Source organism: Pyrgilauda ruficollis, unplaced genomic scaffold (assembly GCF_017590135.1).
Source record: "Pyrgilauda ruficollis isolate IOZ18807 unplaced genomic scaffold, ASM1759013v1 scaffold47, whole genome shotgun sequence".
NCBI classification, from domain to species: Eukaryota; Metazoa; Chordata; class Aves; order Passeriformes; family Passeridae; genus Pyrgilauda; species Pyrgilauda ruficollis.
Genome location: NW_024526266.1, coordinates 4,663,732 through 4,682,467, shown reverse-complemented (window position 1 = coordinate 4,682,467; position 18,736 = coordinate 4,663,732). Strand labels below are relative to the sequence as shown.

The following is an 18,736-nucleotide window of genomic DNA, read 5'->3' as shown; positions in this document are numbered from 1 at the left end:
GAGAGGCATGCACAGTATTTTCATGAAATGCTGCTCATTTTTATTTAGGATCCAGTGGATCTTCTAAGGTACCTGGAGCCTTGGAGATTTTGCTTTGCAAAATTCAAAACTCTGAACAGCAGACTCACAGTCCACATTTGAACCTCCTTTAGGAATAAAGTTTTGGAGGCCTAGAGTAGCACAGAGAGTCTTTGCTGAACCGCCTGATAAACTACTGGGTGAATTTCAAACTACAGGCATTTGGAACAATAATATTTATTCTTTTATAATGTAAAGATAATTCCAACTCAGAGGAGAACTGTGTTTTGACTCCCTTCTACTTCTTTCAAGGAAGTCTCTCATCTTGCATCTAAGACTCCTTTGACAGATCAACTTTAAACAAAACCAATAATTCTTTGTAAACATATTTTGAATACCAAGTATTTTTAGGGAGAAGGGAGAGACCGGAAGACAGAAGAGAAGTTCAGAAATCCAACTAGTCTGTCTTGTTTAAGGATAAAGTACCAGATAGATCAACATGATAAAACCATCACAGAACACAAGATTAAATCAGAGGCAGCAAGAGCCTTTTGTGAAATCATCATTAAAACCTAATCAAGAAAAACCCAAAGCAACACAGAATATTGGTCCAAGTAATTAATTAGGTAACCTCTCATAACAAATCCTTGTTACATGGCTTCTGATATTCTTAGGTAGGAACAGATCTACTGGAACAGACAACATACTGAAAAGTCACCAAAAATGTTTTAGTTTTTAAAGGTAAAAAAACCTGGTAGGTGTCCTGCTAAATGCATATTTGCACTATTCTCTAAAAAAAAATTTCATCATTACCATCATCTGTTTATTTCTATAACTGGAGAATCCACTAGTATAAGAATTTCTTCTTTATCTTTTTATGGCAGTCTTGAAACTTTGTATGAAGAGAAGCTGAGCTTGTTTGCATGAGCAGCTCCTGGAGGAGATGCAGACAGAATTGTACTGGAAACCATGCAGGCATCACAACCAAGGGAAGAAAAAGATGAAGAGAGAAGACAGCACTAGACCCTGGAGTCAAGGAACCTGGCCTTCCCATGGAAAACAATTAGGAAGAAGAGCAAATTCATCAGAATCAAAGCATCATTCCTCAGAGGAGATCCTCTGATGAAGGCATCCAGCACTCACTGCAGAAAGGTGAACTGTGCATTACAGAAACTTTAAAGGCTCAAATGCCAGGTAATTCTGCTAGTCAGCCTTCTCTTTGGATACATCTCAAACCTTCACTTGAAGTAAAATACCAAGATATCCAGGTCCAAAAAATATTAAATAGTAGCTGGATATATTCTGTTTCCCAACTTTCTGTCATTTCTAGTAAATGAATAGAGGCTTTTTTATTGTATCCTGTTCAATTTGCTCCACATGATGATTAGCTGAGTAAAATTGCCCTTGGAAAGGTTTAGCATGTGTTTCATACACAAAAAAAATGATGCAGTGAATAAGTAAAATAAATATACATGATTGCCTGGAATGCTTCTGTCAGTTCTGTAATCCAGAGCTTGAGGGAATAAACTCTTCAAAGCACATCTTTACCTTAGAAAACATTAATAGAAACAATGAAGCTCAGGAAACCCCAAATTGCTCAATGCTTTTACTACAAGGATCCAATGAAAAACATGTTGGAAGGTTTGGTTTGTGGTTGGTTGGGTTTTTTGCATTGAGGTTTGACGCACAAATTGCTCTTAAAATATTTCATTATGAATATTTTAGAATTACCACAGTACAATGAAAAGGCTGCTCTTTGTTGAGATATCTGCAGACACTGTGTTTTCCCAGATGATATAGTTGTTTTTTTTGACTCAAACAGAGCAGCTACTGGCAAACCAGTGAGCTTTTAACTTACTGAGGATTTATCAGGATAGACACCGGCTCGTAGCAGAGATGCCTTCCAGCTATCCACCTCCTCTTGGGAGTCACAGGCTAGCTCAAGGAAACGGTAATCCTTGTAAACATTCCTGGAACAAAGAGCACCACATTGTAAAACTAACATTTTACTACTCCCTATCATGCACACAGCATTTAAAATTAAAAATCATTTGGGATCAGAAATTACTTGGTAATTGTTGTGGACAACAGACTTTATGGGACAGGTGCTTGTTTAATAATTACATGGAGTACTTAAAAATATCTTAGCACAGCTCTGGAAATAATAATCAGCTAAAAGCACCATGAAACTACTTAAAATCAATTTTCCTGCTTTTGCTAAAACAGAGCAGTTTTAGGGGAAAAGAGGGTGTTGTGAGGAAAAGGACAAACACGTAAGACATGCCAACATAACAGCACAGCTTGAGATGGATTGCTGCTGTAACAATAAATACCAAAATCATCACTGATGCAACTTCTTCCCATGTGAAGTCCTTTCAGTCCAGTTTATACGCTTTTCAGTTTTTAGACATCATCAGTAAAAGAGGAAAAAACCAGCAATGATAATCAAGATATTTTTAAACAAACAAAACAAACCTCAGATGCCTCTCACCACAGTAAGAAAACTGGGGCATGTTTAAATAAAACCACTTACAGGTAGTTCACATAATGAGATAAATACAGGGAATCACTTAATGGAAGAAAAAGAGAAAGGAGGGAAAATACATCTGTAGGAAGGTGGTACTTGTAAATTCTTCAATACACAGAAGAGATTTTCCCCTTACGGTTTAGCCATTAGTTTCTGAATTCCAATTCTATACACAGACCAGACCACTGTAAGTTTGTCAGCCAACAGTATTTTTAGGAAAGGCCACAAGCTTAGCTGAAAAGGGTTAGGAAAGCACATTTTGCTAGATCTTAACAGTTGCACAAGAATCAATCTTCCATCCCAAGCAGACTGTTTTCTTCCCTGAGCAAGCTGTGGAGGAGAGGGGTTGATGGAGATTGCTTCACTCTCAATGACAAAGGGCCCTTTGGTTTCATTGTGCAGCTACAGAGGTCATTTCTCCCACATATTCTGAGAGGGAAAAAAGCCTGAATTCACTGTAGAACAAGGAAATAAAGCTATTATTGTCACTGCCTAGACAAATTTCTTTAGCATTTGGGGACTGGTGGGATTTCACTGCCACTGCTGGAACACAACTGACTTGATGTAATTCCCACTCACAGAAGTGATTCTCTCTTAACCAACAATGGCACCAGGCAGCTGACAGCCTTGCTTTTTAGGGACAGTCTCAGGAAACAGGTTAAAAAAAGGTAAAAAAGGTGTAATTGAACCTGAGCATGAAGCAGCCATGACACCAAATCGTTAAATTATCACCTATGAAACCACAGCAGAGCAACCACAGCATACCCACTCTGAAGAGAGCAAAATCAGGTATTTTTTAGCAGGCTCATAGGTTGAATTCAAAACTGCAATGAATAAAGGACATACTCAAAATTATTTCCTTACATTGGGGACTCAGTTCTCACCAAATTCAAAGGCTAAATCTGAGCACCAGGCTTGCACTACTCCCTTCAAAATTCCAGACTGGAGGTGCCACCAGAGCATTTCCTTCCCAAAGAAACCAGCCCCAAAGGTCACAAAGAGGCACTAACAGGCCTGATCCTACAGTTTAGCCAAAGCCACTCACAGGATAAATAACTGAAAGCTCTGTGGATTCTTTTATTGATTGAGAAATTTAAAATTAATCCTTTTTCTTCCCTGACTCCAAAATACTAATCCTCTCTTAAAGCAAATAATAGCCTGGATGACTTTATCAGATGCTTTTACCTTAAACTGAGCAAACACCTGAATTTTATTCAATTTGCAACATTGTGGAACTCCAAGTCAGCACTTACTGAATAAAAAGAAGTCAATTAAAAGAAAAAAAAAAAAGTGGGAAAAAAAAAGAAGGCATAATGAAATTGCCAGAAGAAAAAAGCTTTAATTTATTGTTAGGAAAAACTTTTACTGAGATAAGCTTTTCTGGCTAAGATAACGAAGCAGCTATAACTTTGAAGAACTAGGAAGCTGAAATGGTAAAAGGGTACTCTCAGCAAAGATGACTAAAAATAACAATAGAGCAAATAAAGGCTGTAAAACACAGTGATAGGGAAGTTCCAAAAACACTTATCTGCAAGAGCAAAACAACATGACACCAGCTTGTGAAAACATTTTTTCAGGCCTGTCATGTTATATATTACACTCTTTGGCATTTTGTGGCTTGCTCCAAGCAGCGTGGCTGTGCGAGCAGGGATTTCAGCCAGGCACTCCGAGCACGTGGGAGCTGACAGTCCTGCATTCTGCCTCTGTGTCAGGACTTCTCCTGGGGCTGGGGACACCTCATGGCCAGCAGCTGATGTCCCCGCATCTCCCAGGCCTTTCTTTCTCCCTGTAGGATATGAGAGCTCTTTTTTGTGCAGCTCGTTCTATTCCACCACCACCGCCAAAGACACAGCACATGTGAGGGACTGAAGGATGCACACCCTGAGTGCTCCCAGGAATGTCCCAGCAGGGCAGGTGAGGGGATGCTTGTCTCCCCAGCTGGATTCCTTGCTGCTAGACTGCCCCTGCCTGTCTTTCTCCCAGAAAGGCTGACAAGCATAGGAATTTTTCAAAGGAAAAAAAAGCCAAAGTTAGCTTCTTTCAGTAACTTCTGAAAAGTGTGTGTCCTTTCCTGTTACCAGTGGAATCTTACGAAAACACATTAACATGTTTTACTCATTAGGAATCCACTGGCGTCTCATGGAAAGCTGTAAAAACGTTCTTGAAAACAATTCAGATTTTCTGTTTTCTTCTCTCTTCCACTTCTTAAAATTGCTGAAGACATCAGCACAGCACCAGTTACTACTCAAGCCTCACCTACATTCTCCATATGGAATACTGTGAAGTAATGTTCTCACCCTCATCTCTAGAGCAGCTAAATGGGATGTTGGACATCAAAGACTGACAGAATAAAGGACACCAGGAAAGATGAATTCTCAACAATACCAATCCTGCTGATATTCAGGCATCTGTAAATCTAAGGGACTGCAGAAACAAGACAGATACAGAAAAGCAGTATTTCCCTTGAACATTTAAGATTTCTTAAATGTGAACACATTATTGAGGAAACTGCAAAGCTGTGTGCATCTACCACATCTATCTACTCTGCTTCCTCCTGGAGTCTCATCACTGTAATTTAAATATCATGCATGGTTAATGAAAATATAACTATAGTGGCATATCTGGAAATCAACATAATTGTTGATTTCCAGATATGGAAACATACTGATTACAATGCATTTTTTCCCTGAGTAAAAAATACAAAAGGCTACCATTTGTTATCTGCAGATTTTATTGTACTCTAGATAAATAAACCTCAACTTGGAACTGCATTTCCACTAAAAATACAACATAATTGCTCATGAGGATGAACAGACAATTGGACTAAAAGCATCATTTCTAGTTCTGGAAGGTTCCACACTCAGGAGATGCCAGGCCTATCACCTCAAGGTTGAGCAGCCACCCAGCTGTGACTTTGCTTACCCTACAACTTCTTCACTTTATTTTAACATTGATTTCTTGATTCCTTTCCCCTGTATATTTCAGGGCCTAATACAGAAATGTCCGTAGGTGTTTCTTGGAGTCCTCCCATCACAAGAGAATCCTAACAGGACTGGGTTAAGGTATTTGAAGTGCCCAAGAGGAAAGTGAGAAATGCCAGAGAAGTTTGAAGACTGGCCCAGCTGTGAGTTACTGAGATTTCCTTCCCACCTGCCCTGAAGCCTGGGCTGTCAGCACTGCCTAGGGAAAGCTTGCCTGCCTATAAACCAAATCTCTGCAGTCCAGGAGCAGGGAGTGAATAGCACACCTGAAAATCACCCAGAAAGAACAGCCCTTGCAACACCAGTGGGATCCCTCCATGGTGGCTGCACATCAGAATGTGCCGAGCATGTCCACGGCTGTACATCAAGAGGGACTGTACCTCTTGCAATTTCTTAATACTAAGCTCAGGTTAAATATTTATCTCCAGCAAGCCTAGAAAATTTGGAAGGGCAACCACTGCAGGCACATTACAAACTCAGTTAACATGTGTGATTATATATTAATGCATACTCACATATAACCATGGGCATGGAGAGCTTTTAGGTTGAGCTGGATCTGGATTTCACTAGCCAAAGTTGTACTGGATATGCATAAAGTTTCTTTTCACAGAGAGAAAATACAAACCAAGATTAATTAAAAATGCATTTATTCTTGCTAATGTGGGAGGAGACAGAACAACCCTTCCATAGCAAGAATAGTAGGACCATTTTTTAGAACTGGACCTATAAACTACTTGAATCCTCCAAGGAACACAAACCCGTATTTAGTTTCAGCAGTCACAGTGACACAAGAGAAGCTACTCACAGACTGCAAGATAAAGGAATATCTTCTTTTACAGGGATTTCAAAGTGATTTTTTGTAAACATCTCTATTAGGATGGAAGCAGAATTGAACATTAGAAATCTAGAACTATATGCAAATAGGTCCCATTTTATTCCATGAAAAACACAAAAGATTGAATTCTTAGGCATTTCTCACTTGATTGAAATTGAAAACGTACAGAATATGGGCTTAATGAATAGTCACCTAAAATGAAAAGGGGAGAAAATAACAGAATCCACACACTCCAGCAGCTGGAAAAGGTAATCTTGGATAAAATTGTACATTTTCTATCTATTTAACCTGCAGCTCCACTGTGCACACTCTGCTTATTGAAATTTAGTCTTAGTCTGTGATTTTGGACACTTGTAATTGCACAATGGCTGGTTTGAGCATATGCACCTTTTTTTTTTTTTCCCCCAAACAGGAAAGCTCTACCAAAAGCTCTGCAAATCATATATTTTGAAGAAACAAAAATGGCCATCTGCTCTGAGTTAACAGCAATGACTAACATTTTCTATCAAGGCGTACCATTTCAGATCACTCCAGTGTGAATGCTAATTAAAATTAATTACACATGGCTCTGAAGATTCTTTTTTTCTTAATATCCAGAAAAGCCAAGGAGACAATCTCTGAGACAATGTCATGAAATAATTACACTTAAGGATTTTGCTATCTGTGTCATTTGAGTGCTCTCCCAAAAGCATATGAATCTTTTCAAGTACACACACCCAAAACACACAGAAAGCCCCTCAACTTTCAGGTGCAAATGAACAGAAGATGTGCTGCTCAGTACATAGGCCAGCCTTGGCAATGAAGTATCTCGAGTCCTATATGTAACCCAGAACAGAAATGCAGCCAAAACTAACACCACACAGGCCAAAATCCACAGTAGTAACAGTGACTGCCACTAAAATATTCCAGCAGTCCCTGGAGAAGAAGGTTTGATGCCTTTGGTGGTGAGGGATGGAAGCCTGGCCTGGAATCTGCCTCGGGGCCACACAGACACAAAAGCTGCCCCCAGCTGTCAATACCTGCACCATACTCTCTCTTATTTGTCATGTAAAAAATACTTGTCAATAATGACAAAACAGAATATATTCCAGGAAAAAAAAAACAAAAAAAACCAAACCCCCCCCCCCCCCACCAAAAAAAAAAAAAAAAAAAACCCTAACCTCTTTTTTTTTTTTTTTTTTTTAATAAGGGAAAGCTGTTGGCAATAAAGGCTAGATATTCCTTGGGTTTGTATATTTTTCCTGTTCTTAAATATTGTATTCTCCAGCATTTTAGGAGTTTGTTTAGAAATGTTAGCAGCTTTTTTCTGGATTAAATTTGTAGGGGTTTTTAATTAAACAGATTCTCTCTCTTCCATTTCGAACAGAGAGGGCTCTGAATAGCTTACAGTCCAGCTCTTCCTGGAGCTTAGCTTTCTGAGTAATTCAAAAACAGTAACTAAACATACATCTCATTTTAGGCTTTCTCCTTTAGCCTGGCTTCTATCCAACACCTCCTCTGACCCGGTCTCCTTTCACTAGTTCCCTTTATTTTGGCTCTTGCCCAATTTCCCTTATATATGGATAGCAGTTAACCCTTTGCTGCCCATGGCCAAAAATTCAGTACTTAACAGTTCTAGTACATTTGGAGTCCCAGAAACAACTTGTGCTCCATCCCCTTCTAGAGCAACCCAGAGCCAACACCACCTATCCAAAACAGGCAGTGACACCTCTCACTGAGCAGACACATTGTCATTTCCTGGGTCCGACCAGACACAGCTCTCTGTGCAACATGATTCCTGACAGAGAGAGTGTACTCAGGAGTCAGTAGCTACAATTCCGCATCTGGCAGTTCTATTTTCAGTCCTATTGTGTGCCCTCAAAATGGCCTTTTGCTCGCTCTTCTCTGGACATTCATCTGTCTGTCAGATTAAAGAACTGTTTTTACAGACAGGCGGCTCTGGAGCAGGGATGGCAGATTCTGCTTCATGATTCCTGAGGGGCATTTTGCTCTCAGGAACCCGCTCTTGTGAAAGCAAAAGGAACAGTTCTGTGCTTTGCACTCCTCCTCACACCCCTGTATCACACAGAACCACAGAGGTGAGGAAAGCAACACCACTACTCAGTTTCATCTGGGTCCTGGTGAGGCCTCAGATTTTAACTTTTATATTTTCAGATTCTGTGCTGCTTTAGTGTGTGGGTCTGGGCTTCATGTTAGGGAATGGTGAGCTCTCTGCACAGAGCAGGGAGACAAAACAATTCCTTCTCTAGCTGGGGACCAAGGACAAATGATCCAAATCTCAGGTCCAAGAACATAAACAACGTGAGCTGAAGAGAGGGGCTGAAGAGAGAAAAACAAGGACGGGACTTCGTGGGCTGGAGCTGTCATTGGACAATTAACTCCAATATGCAAACAGAGCAAAACTTATAAAAGTGAGAGACCTTGTGACCGGTCGTGACCATTTTGGTTCATCTTGGGTGCAGCCCTGGCTGGGCTCTTGTGCTGCCCAAGGTGGATCCATTGAGGCCTCCTAATAAATCCCTGCTTTATTCTTTAACTCTGTCTAGCCTCTGTTCTAGGCCAGCCTTCACTGGTTGGGCAGGAAAGGAAAAGACACAAGTACTGGTGGCCTCTTCCTCTGCAAGGAAGGCAGAATTTCACACATGGGTTCTGCTCGTCTGGCTCCAAGGAAAGGAGTGAGTCTGAAGAGGAGCAGAGGAAGGCTGCTGATCAGGGACTCTCCACCGGGTAACCCTTCCTCACTCTGTGGTTGCTACTCCCACTATTGGTAGAAAAGGCTTGAAAATTCACCAACTTAACAAACACTTCAGCCTACTCCCATTTATAACCACCAAAACCTGTACCTAGTAGAATCCCTGCTCCTCTAAAAGAAAATTCATCTCTCCAGAGTTGGAGAAGAGGTGGAAAGAAGCTTTTTCTCTGCTTCTAGCAAATGAAGACAGGTTTTTTAACTCAGCATCATTTCTTCAATTAAAAGGGAAGTAGTATATAAATTGAGGTGTAATACAGTAATTCAACAATTTATTGACCAGTAAATCAGGAAAAAAGTATAATTAGGCTACTGCAAAGGCAAGAGATTACTTTAGAACAACAGACAATCTGTGAAAATAGTATCATGTGGATCAAAAGGACAAGATCAAAGACTGTTTGCCCCTCTCAGGTGAGACAGAGAGGTAGGACTTGCACAGATCCTTAAGGGAGACCCATTTAAGACTACAGTTCTTGTCCCAGGCTATAGCACTTGGGTAACAGAAAAAGCACCAAGAAGTGAATAATTTTTACGAGAAATACATGGAAATACATGGAGAATAAATCAAGTATTTGGAATTAAATCCTGTAAGGACAGTAAACTTTCTGAGATGGACAGAATTTGTTTTCTGTGTTCTTGAGCTCCGAACAAGAGTTTTACCCACTCAGCAATGAGAACATGACAGGTTAATCTACTGAATGTGAGCTGAGATGCTGACAAAATCCTCTCTTCTCCATTCTCAGCTCTGCCTAGAAAGTCAGTGGCTACATCTACACAACTTCACAGTAAGCTCTACAGCAGTACTGCAAACATTCTTTCTTTTTCTATAGCGTAATTATTTTAAAATACTCAATATATTTGATCTCTTTTTCCAGTCTAAAAAAAACCAGACTTGCCACGAGTTTCCTGTGGAGAAGATGAACACAGAATAGCACTCACTTGACGGCTTTAGGTTAGACACACACTACTTGAACCCACAGCTCAACTTCAGTTACTAAAGGCAGGCTCGGGCAGATGGATGCAGCCAAAATGATCCAGGAATCACAGGGCACTCACTCGAATTCACTTTGGTCTAATATCTACTGCTCCTAAGGTAAGGAAACTAGAGGAGTCCATTGCAAAGATCTTCCAGGGTGTCTATAAATTAAGTAGATGGCCCATTCAAAAACTTTAAATGTGTGACTTACTTTGCAGAAAAACAAACCTAACCTCCCTGTTAAGTAATACTGTAACTATTTCAGGCAAAGTTTTCCTTTTCCCACACTCACAATTTTTTTGTTGTTTTTTTAAAGATTTAATTAGAAAGCAACACGAAAATAATTTAATTATTTCACAACGCACCCTTTTCATAAACACACAATTACGTTCATTTCATGAGAATTTATCTTCACTGTGAAATCAATCGTCACAGTCTCCATTTACTCTACATTACCAAGTCACATTTGATTCCTGTCAGAGAACTGTTGACTTCTGCAGTAAATCAAAATGACAGATACTGTTAGTTTCCTTCTCCATCTACCCCCCAGTCTCAGCTAACTCAAGATGGTTTTTCCTTCTATGCAGTGAAATGAGTATTTTCCTGGTAACTATATTTCAGAGCTGGAAAGGTTTTCATAAATGGAAAAAATGCAGTGCATAATCCAGGAAACTATTGAAATGTACAGTATCAGAAACATATGGCTGGAGCAAATACCTATGCAGTGAGGGGCTGGGAATGAAAAAGAGAACAAGCTTATTAAAATTCTTCTCCTAAAGGGTTTTTGTTTGAAAATTAAAATAATTTAATTGAACATTAAGAAAGATTTCATAGTCAAGGAAAAACATGCTGCAGATTATGGGGGGAGCGGAAAAGAGATACAGAATAATCTCCATGCTATCATGGAAGCTGGAACAGATGATTTTGCCTTTGTTCTTTAATGCTCTACATCTTAAATAGCAAAATGGTTCCATAACCAGAACCCTCAGTGGGCAGACTTCGAAAGCTGATTTCTTTCTCAGTTGCTAAGGTTTTTTAATTAAAAAAAGCAACCACTCCACCAGCTCCCAACAAAAAAAAAGCCAACCAGAAACTAAGTTAATTTTTTACACGATCTTTGAAAAGCAAGACATACACACACAGAGATCAGAAACCAGGATTCAACAGATTACCACAAAGTAAAACAACAATAAGAATTCTTATTTCAATGTATCTTTATCAATTCCCTCTTTCAATTTCCTTAAGAATGTGGGATAGGGGACATCCCCAGCCAGATCACACTACTCGAGAACCAATATTCCTGTTTTTGCTGACACATCTATCAATTCATGATTCAGTGGAAAGTGATACTAATCTTGTTTTGATCAATTTGTGCCAGGAGGCAGATTTTTGGAAATATCAAAAATCAGCTGTTTTACAGTAACAGAGAAATTGCTGTTTTAATTAGAATTCAAAAATATTTCTTCAAAAACAACTTCTGCTTCCCTTAAAGCTACAAGACTGACTCCATGATCTGCCTCTGCCAAGGCAAAGGTATTTTGTGGTCTTACTGCTGTGCTGTCATGTCTTAACATGCCCATGTGCATGTAAAGATGTTTTTAGAGCAGCTTGCAGAGGCTGCAGGATCTACTCAGAGCCCAAAGAGGCAGGGCTATTACAGACATGGCAAACACTTTAGACATCTAATTTTGAAATCCTTGGTGTCTAGTATGGATGAAGATCAAGGGAAAATGTGAATGTCCAGCTATATACCACCTAAAAAAATCCCAAACTTGCCAATGGAAATGCTTCTCTTGGATTTTCACAGCAGTTCAATGATTAATATTTATTATGATGATAATATTCAAAGCCATTAGTTGAACCAAAGGAGAAACAATGAGTTAAATTAACAAATTCCTCATTGAAGTAACCTAATATGTCCAGCTGCTATCAAGCCACCAGGACAAATTTACCTTTCTTGATGGATCCACACATATCTACAGCCAGAATCATCAGAATTACATTCATTTCCAGCATCCAAAGATCATTTCTGTTTTTAAGAACATGAAAAGCTTTTCAAAGCTTTCTTCTGTGCTCCAGAAACACAAGTGGTCAAGCATTTGAAATGTTATTCCCAGCTAGTATGTGTGTGACATGCTTTCAAAGGGCATCTCCTGGCAGACCCTGCAGGCTGGCTGAGGTGGCAGCAGACACAGGCAGAGCCTTCCTGGGCTGGTTCAGGCTGAGACTGACATTGTGTCCTCACATTCCTGGGGTCAGCAGAAACCTGACAGCCCAGAAATCCCATGCTTTGCTTCTGCTTTGCAGGAGGGAGGGGCACTCCTTGCTTCTAAAGTTCTGGCCACAGTGTCTGGCCAGACTGGGAGCAGAGACAGCTGCTTCTGCAGAGAGCCACATCCAGCCCTCCTCCTTTTGAATATCTGAAGGTAATGCCAAGCTTTAGCGATGTGAGGGAGAATTAGGTGTGAAGGAATTTAGCAGAAGAGGAAAACAAGGATATCTATCCATGCTACATTTGTCTGAAAAAAACTTACAGAAATTGCCCCTTATCTGCTAAAATGCAATTCCCCTGAGACAGCTCCAACTGCAACTCTCCTCGTAATTTAAAAAAAATAAAAATTACACGTCACTATTATGTCTTTTTTAACATTTAAGGAAACTGAGCTGGCTGTGCATCAAGAGTAGCTTCCATAGAGCACCCGCACCACTTAAAACAGAGAAGAGTCTGAGAGGGAAAGTGTGGGGCAAAAACTAAAAGGCAAAGATTTTATTAATTCAAGAAATAGAGGAATCTAAGTTTTCTCCATTTAGTAGTGTCTAAACACAAACAAACAATCAAATGAGTCCCAAGGTTAGTGACAGGCAAGATTTTCCACTGGAGAAAGTGAAAAGCAATGATGCTTTTGTGATTTACACCAGTTGAATCTGGTCACAAGGTACAGAAGTCATGAATGTTTTGGTAAGCCTAGGTGACTGCCAAACAAAACAAAAATAGGATCAGGAGATGATTATTCAGCCATAAGGAAGGACTGGCTGACTCATCATGGAGCTGTTTCACCCCACGAGTGGCTCGGAGGACACCAACCTCTCATCCCATGGTTATGCAACAGCCAAGCAGCAGATAAATCAAGAATATCAAGACCTTGTGTACTCAACATGGTGGAAACAGCAGAACTGCACTCACAGTTATTAAAATGCTCAGCTAGATACTATTTGAAAGAAGTATCTGCAGAATAGCACATTTTCTTACCTCTGCTCTGTGTTAAACAATGCAAAGATGTGTTTGCTGGACATGAAGCTCTTTTCAACATCTCGCACTTTCAAGTTGTCCAAAGGCAGCATGTACTTCTTCTCTTTTTCCTAGGGAAAAAAAAAAAAAAGGATTAAAGCACCACTGTGTGAGAAGAAGCCTGATGTCAGCAAGATCTGTTGAATTGGTAATGACCTTGGAACATTTGTTATCATAAGGAAATACCCAAATTTAAATGTCTGCTTATCTTTCATAGACCTACCTGCAAGAGAAATGAAACCTCAGTTTCAGTTCTGTTTTTCACTGACCCTTTTAAAACATTTCCTAATAAAAAAAGTTCACCTCAAACACATAAACATAACATTTGTTATTTTTCATTCCTCTGAATTCTAAAAAGGCAAGGGTCAGACTTCACTAAAATAAAAGTGTCTGATCAAAAAAAAAACCTCTTCTATGTTTGCACAGCAAGAAAAGTAACTGGTGATATAAGTGACATAAGCTCTACTTTGCTGCTATTATTAATTATTTAAGCATGGCATTCAATAAACCCACATATAAACTTTCATTCTGCCAGTGAAAAATACAAAACCCATACAAATCAATCAAAGTAATACCACATACAAACAAAATCAGACCCAAATCTAACCAGTTTATTTCTGCAAATAGGAATGAGTTATTCACTCTTGCCAAATCCTTTGCAATTTCATCACAACCCTCATTTACAGCACAATCACTGCAATTTCACCTTTTTCAGGTTTCTTCCTTCACTTCCAGTTAAGAACTAGCAATGATCCCAAGGTAATTTCTTATGTCAGAACAAAAAGAACCCTGAGATTATTAGCTGTTTTCATTGTGTTAAACTTCTTTAATTGCTTGCACTGCTGGGTAAACTGAAGCTAAGCTCTCCAGTTTGCTCTGCAAACACACCTGACGTTAAATAGAAGGATCCAAAGACAAGAGGTGATCCTCAAAGCTCTCATTCTGGGCTTGCACATCACGACAGCACTGCTCACAGGGTTACTAACAGCACAGTTTAACAGCTTCTAAAAGCCATCAAGGTACTGTTAAGGCTGGTGCCACTATGGCAGCAATGGAGTGCAGAGAGGCTTTATGCCCTGGAATTTTTCCAGTGGATGCTAAATGGGGTTTTCATGACTTTGGCTACCCAATGACCCTACAGAACTTCAATAAATCACCAAAGTTAGAGAGCTTAGATTCCTTCACAGTCCCTTGTCAGGCAGCATGAAGAAAGGCTGATTGGCCTCTGCCCAGCCACCACCAGAGCCAGCTCTGAAGTCCAGCACCACTGCACTTCCTGAAGTATTCTGGGCTGGAACATCACTCATGGGGGTTGGCTCAGGAAGAAATATGCATGGGACAACAGTTTATTGTATGCCAGGAAACAGGACAAAGGGACAAACCAAACTAGGACTCAGTCTTCTCTGTGAGTGTTTCCCTTCCCAGAATACACCAAGCAACTTGCACAGAACTGGAAGATGTCCTGTCTGGGTTGAACGTGTGTTCTGTGAGGGCAGATGCAATTCATCTTGGCTGAGCTTCAGCAGATTGCAAAACTCAGCTGGATGAGAAAGGCCCTAAGAGTGAAACTATAAAAATACCATGACATGGCCAACAAAGGCTCACTTTCCTAGACAGCCTCCTAGCAGGCCTCAGGAGAGGAAAAAGCAGATTTCAAAAACCCTTCTGGAAAAGCACAGTTTCTCTTGTTGTTGCATACAAAGGTTATCAATTTCTGTGTATCACATAAAAAGCATCTGATGGATGTTGAAACTGCCTTTACCTTAACCACCCTAGAAATTATTCCTCACAAAGGAAGACACATAGGTATATTGTTCACTCCCTCACCTAACATCTGCTCCCATGGAGGAGTCTTGCTCCGTGCCACTCTGTAGCTGTTTATCACAGCTCAGGCTTCCAGAATCTGCTTCCAGAATCTCTATGGTCTGAAGCCCTGGGGCTCTCCCAGCAGGAACTGTATGCTACCACCCACTCAGTGAGAATTACCACTGAGACAAATAAAACCAAGCCATTTAAATTCATAATTTATCAATTTAAAAAACTGTAAACAACACTAAATGATGATCTTATAAATATGCATGTATGCAAATTAGAAATACATATCCTCTAATACTGATTTGTATTGATATGATCTCTTTTGCTATTATAAATTTACGTCCTAACTAGTATAGTAAATAAAAGGATAACAATGTATTATCTCTGCTGCCATGACAAAGGGACACACACTTGAAAAATACTGTAGCATATATTAAACCTTGTATCAAAAGCAAATATTGTCTTTTTCAGCTGAAAGCTGGACTGCAAGGCAATGTAAGATACTTTGTATTCTATGTCAAAAACTTAAGGCAGGACATATAAAATCTTTTGGGCAGAAATATTCCATTTGGGCAGATATATTCCACCAGAGCTAAGGAAAAAACTCCAAGATATTTAATTTTTTTCTTTGAAACTTATCTTTCAGTATTACAGAACAGACTTATCATGATTTACTATTCAAATACTGAAAATTTTAGAAGTTTCTGATGAGGTGTTTCTTCTGATAGACACTATTTACTGACAAACCAAGCAACCACAGATGAATAAAAATAGAAACTGATGAAAAAGCTATACCAAGAATCTGATTGTCTAAACAAAATTTCTACAAGAGGGAAAGTTATATAAATGTTTGATGCCGAACTGTGAGAAAGTGTTTCTTCTGCACCACCAGGAAAAAGGAAATGCCTACTGAAGGCTAAGAAGTGGTTGGGATTTATTTACATGGCCTCCTACCCACATGCTGAGACAGGGCAGTTTCCAAGAAAGGGAAATCACAGGGTGCCTGTGATTGAGGCAAACAGAGTCACACAGGAGAGATCAGAGCTAAATACTGCTTAATTCCAGGAGAAAGGTATTACTGTGACATTAAAGTGTGGCAGCAAAACTCATTGCAATTTTATTTTCCCTCCAAAGTGGGAGAGAATATACAGAAATGGAGCATGAGCTAACTGAACAGCAGATGAGCCCAACATTTCAGCCTAAGCTCAATTAATATTATGTTATGGTAGGGCAAAAAAAGCTCCAGCCAGGACTGTTTGTGCATGTTTCCCATCCTGAGAAGCTGAAGCATAAGAAACAGGGAATGCACGAAGCCTGGGAGGAATGGGGCTAGGCACACTTCGACGAGTGACTACATGCACATAACTGTGGGTCCAGTTTGTCCCCCTCAGCATTTGTTCTTTTTTATTTATAGATTTTTATTTTTATAAAGGGGCAGAGAACTTCAGCGTGACATGAGGGGAAAAACCAGCACATGCTGATCTCACGTAGAGACTTCGCCTCTCTTTTTCCAGAGTAGAGGAGAAGAAGGAAAAAGTGGGAGGTAGAATGGCCCATTCCTGTCCCTGTGACATGAAAAAAAATTCCCCATACTCCACCTTAGAAAAACAAATGAACCTGCTGGCATGGGGAGGCCTTCCTACCCTGGAGACGATGTTTCACCACTCGTGGGCATAAGTAGCACTCACATCCCTAATGGACCAGTTCTGTTCTCTGACAGGCAAGGGAGCTGCCAGGAACTGACAGCATGATGTAAATATGCCATATTACAACTGCCCCTTCCTTCTGCACTGTTTAAATGTACTAAAAATAAATACTGCTCAAGTCCAAAATGGCACAAGGGATACAAAAAATACAACAGCAGCTCCCCTTCCCCCAGCAGGGTCTCAGCCAGCACTTCCAGGCTAATGAACTTCACTGGATTTTCAGCCAGGGGCAGGAACTGCTTCAGAAAGCGTTCTGTGCTTTTGGAACTCTCAGGCTCAGTCAAAACAGTGAAAGAAACCTTGGACACAATGTCAGCAAAACAGATAAGAGGAACAGAACTCCCTTGCTTCAAAGATAGAGCTTGTTTAATGACTTCAGCTTCTTCCAGCTATCAAAGGTGGTTCTTCTGTCACTTCAGGCTGGCTAAGGCACAGCAGCAGCAGCAGTACAGGCTCTTTTCCACGAGACAACAGAATTCAAGTTTATGCAGCACACCTCAAGCACACGATGCTCAGGTTCTGAAATGCAGGATTGAGCCAAGCATTGGCCCAATTGCACTTTCAGCTGCATCAAGAGAATTGAGCTGGTTTGCTCACCACTTACCAATGTCTTATAGAACACCAGCTTCGAAATGGAGGGTCATGACACCAACCAAAACCTGTCTATATGGGGACCCCAAGTTCAAAGAAATCAAGCTCTCAGCTGGAACAAAGGCTGGTTTACAGCAGGATTCATTATCTGCATCAGCTGAGAGCACAAATCTCAGGAGTATTTACTGTGCACTGAAAGCAAATGTAGATATCCACAAAATGCCTCTGCCATTAGTATGAGGCATTAACAAGTATTAGGCATTGATTAGGCAAAAGAGTGAACTCCTTTAAAATCATAAACCGAGGAAGAACAGCTTTGAAATAAAGCTGGGGAACAGCAGATAAAAAACTTAGCATTTCTGCCTTTGGACTAGGTTTCCAGACCGACACTGTACTGCTCTCTGGATTTGTTCTGCATTCATACTCAGGGATAATGCTTACCTGACTCAGGCATCGCGCTCAACCTTGTTTCTGCCAGAGCCAGTGATGGCAGGGCATCATTAAATACCCTGCAATCAGGGCTCTAAAATGTGTAGATGGAACACCCAAGCCAAGCAGTTAAGCAGCAGAGGCAGAAAACAGTCCCAAAGCAAAGCTACTGTACAGTACTGTACTATTTTATATGGTCACAGCAGTGTCCACACTCTACAGAGACACAAGAAGCAGTGGCTTGTGAACCTGCTGAGCCAGAGCGATCCTTATTAAAGAAAGGAGAAGAGAAATAATAGAAATGTAAGGAACTGCTGGTGGTCTGTGCCTGTTTACTCCCAAAAAGGAAAGGCTCAGCCTTGTTTACACCTCAGAGCTCTGGCTGCCAGTGCCAACAGCCTACACTGTGGCACTTGAGGAAAGTGAAAACTTGCCTCATAGCAACCTTTATAGTATTCAAATCAATATCCAAGAGTTTACCACATTCTGACTTTAAATATACCAAGAGAATTTTCCTGTGTTTCTGTTTCAGTTTATATTTCTCTCTCAGTTGACAAAGCTACACAACATCTTCACAATGGTCTCTGCTTCATCACACTTGGCTTTAAAGCATACTTTGAAAAATGAAGCATGAGATTCTCAGACACTACTGCAACATTCTGAAGAAAAATGAAGCAAGTTATTTTATTACAGACTACTTAGCAGTGTGGGATTGAGGCCTAAGCATGCTCCTGGGTACAGATGTAGAAAATATAATTCTAACACATCTATAAAATGAAGAAGGAGCTGCTTTACCAGAAAAACAATGTGTACCTAAATA

The 18,736-nt window shown here is 40.1% G+C and overlaps 1 protein-coding gene across 3 annotated transcripts in view; it reads right to left on the bottom strand.

Annotated features, from left to right (window-relative positions):
• DNM3 (dynamin 3) overlaps nt 1-18,736 on the bottom strand; it is a 171,792-nt gene that overhangs the window by 54,250 nt on the left and 98,806 nt on the right. For all 3 annotated transcript variants that reach the window (XM_041478893.1, XM_041478895.1, XM_041478894.1), the window contains 2 exons: nt 13,337-13,446; nt 1,877-1,988 (listed from right to left, as the gene is read on the bottom strand). In XM_041478893.1, coding sequence (XP_041334827.1) covers nt 1,877-1,988; nt 13,337-13,446 — 222 coding nt within the window. The remainder of the gene's footprint in view (nt 1-1,876; nt 1,989-13,336; nt 13,447-18,736) is intronic.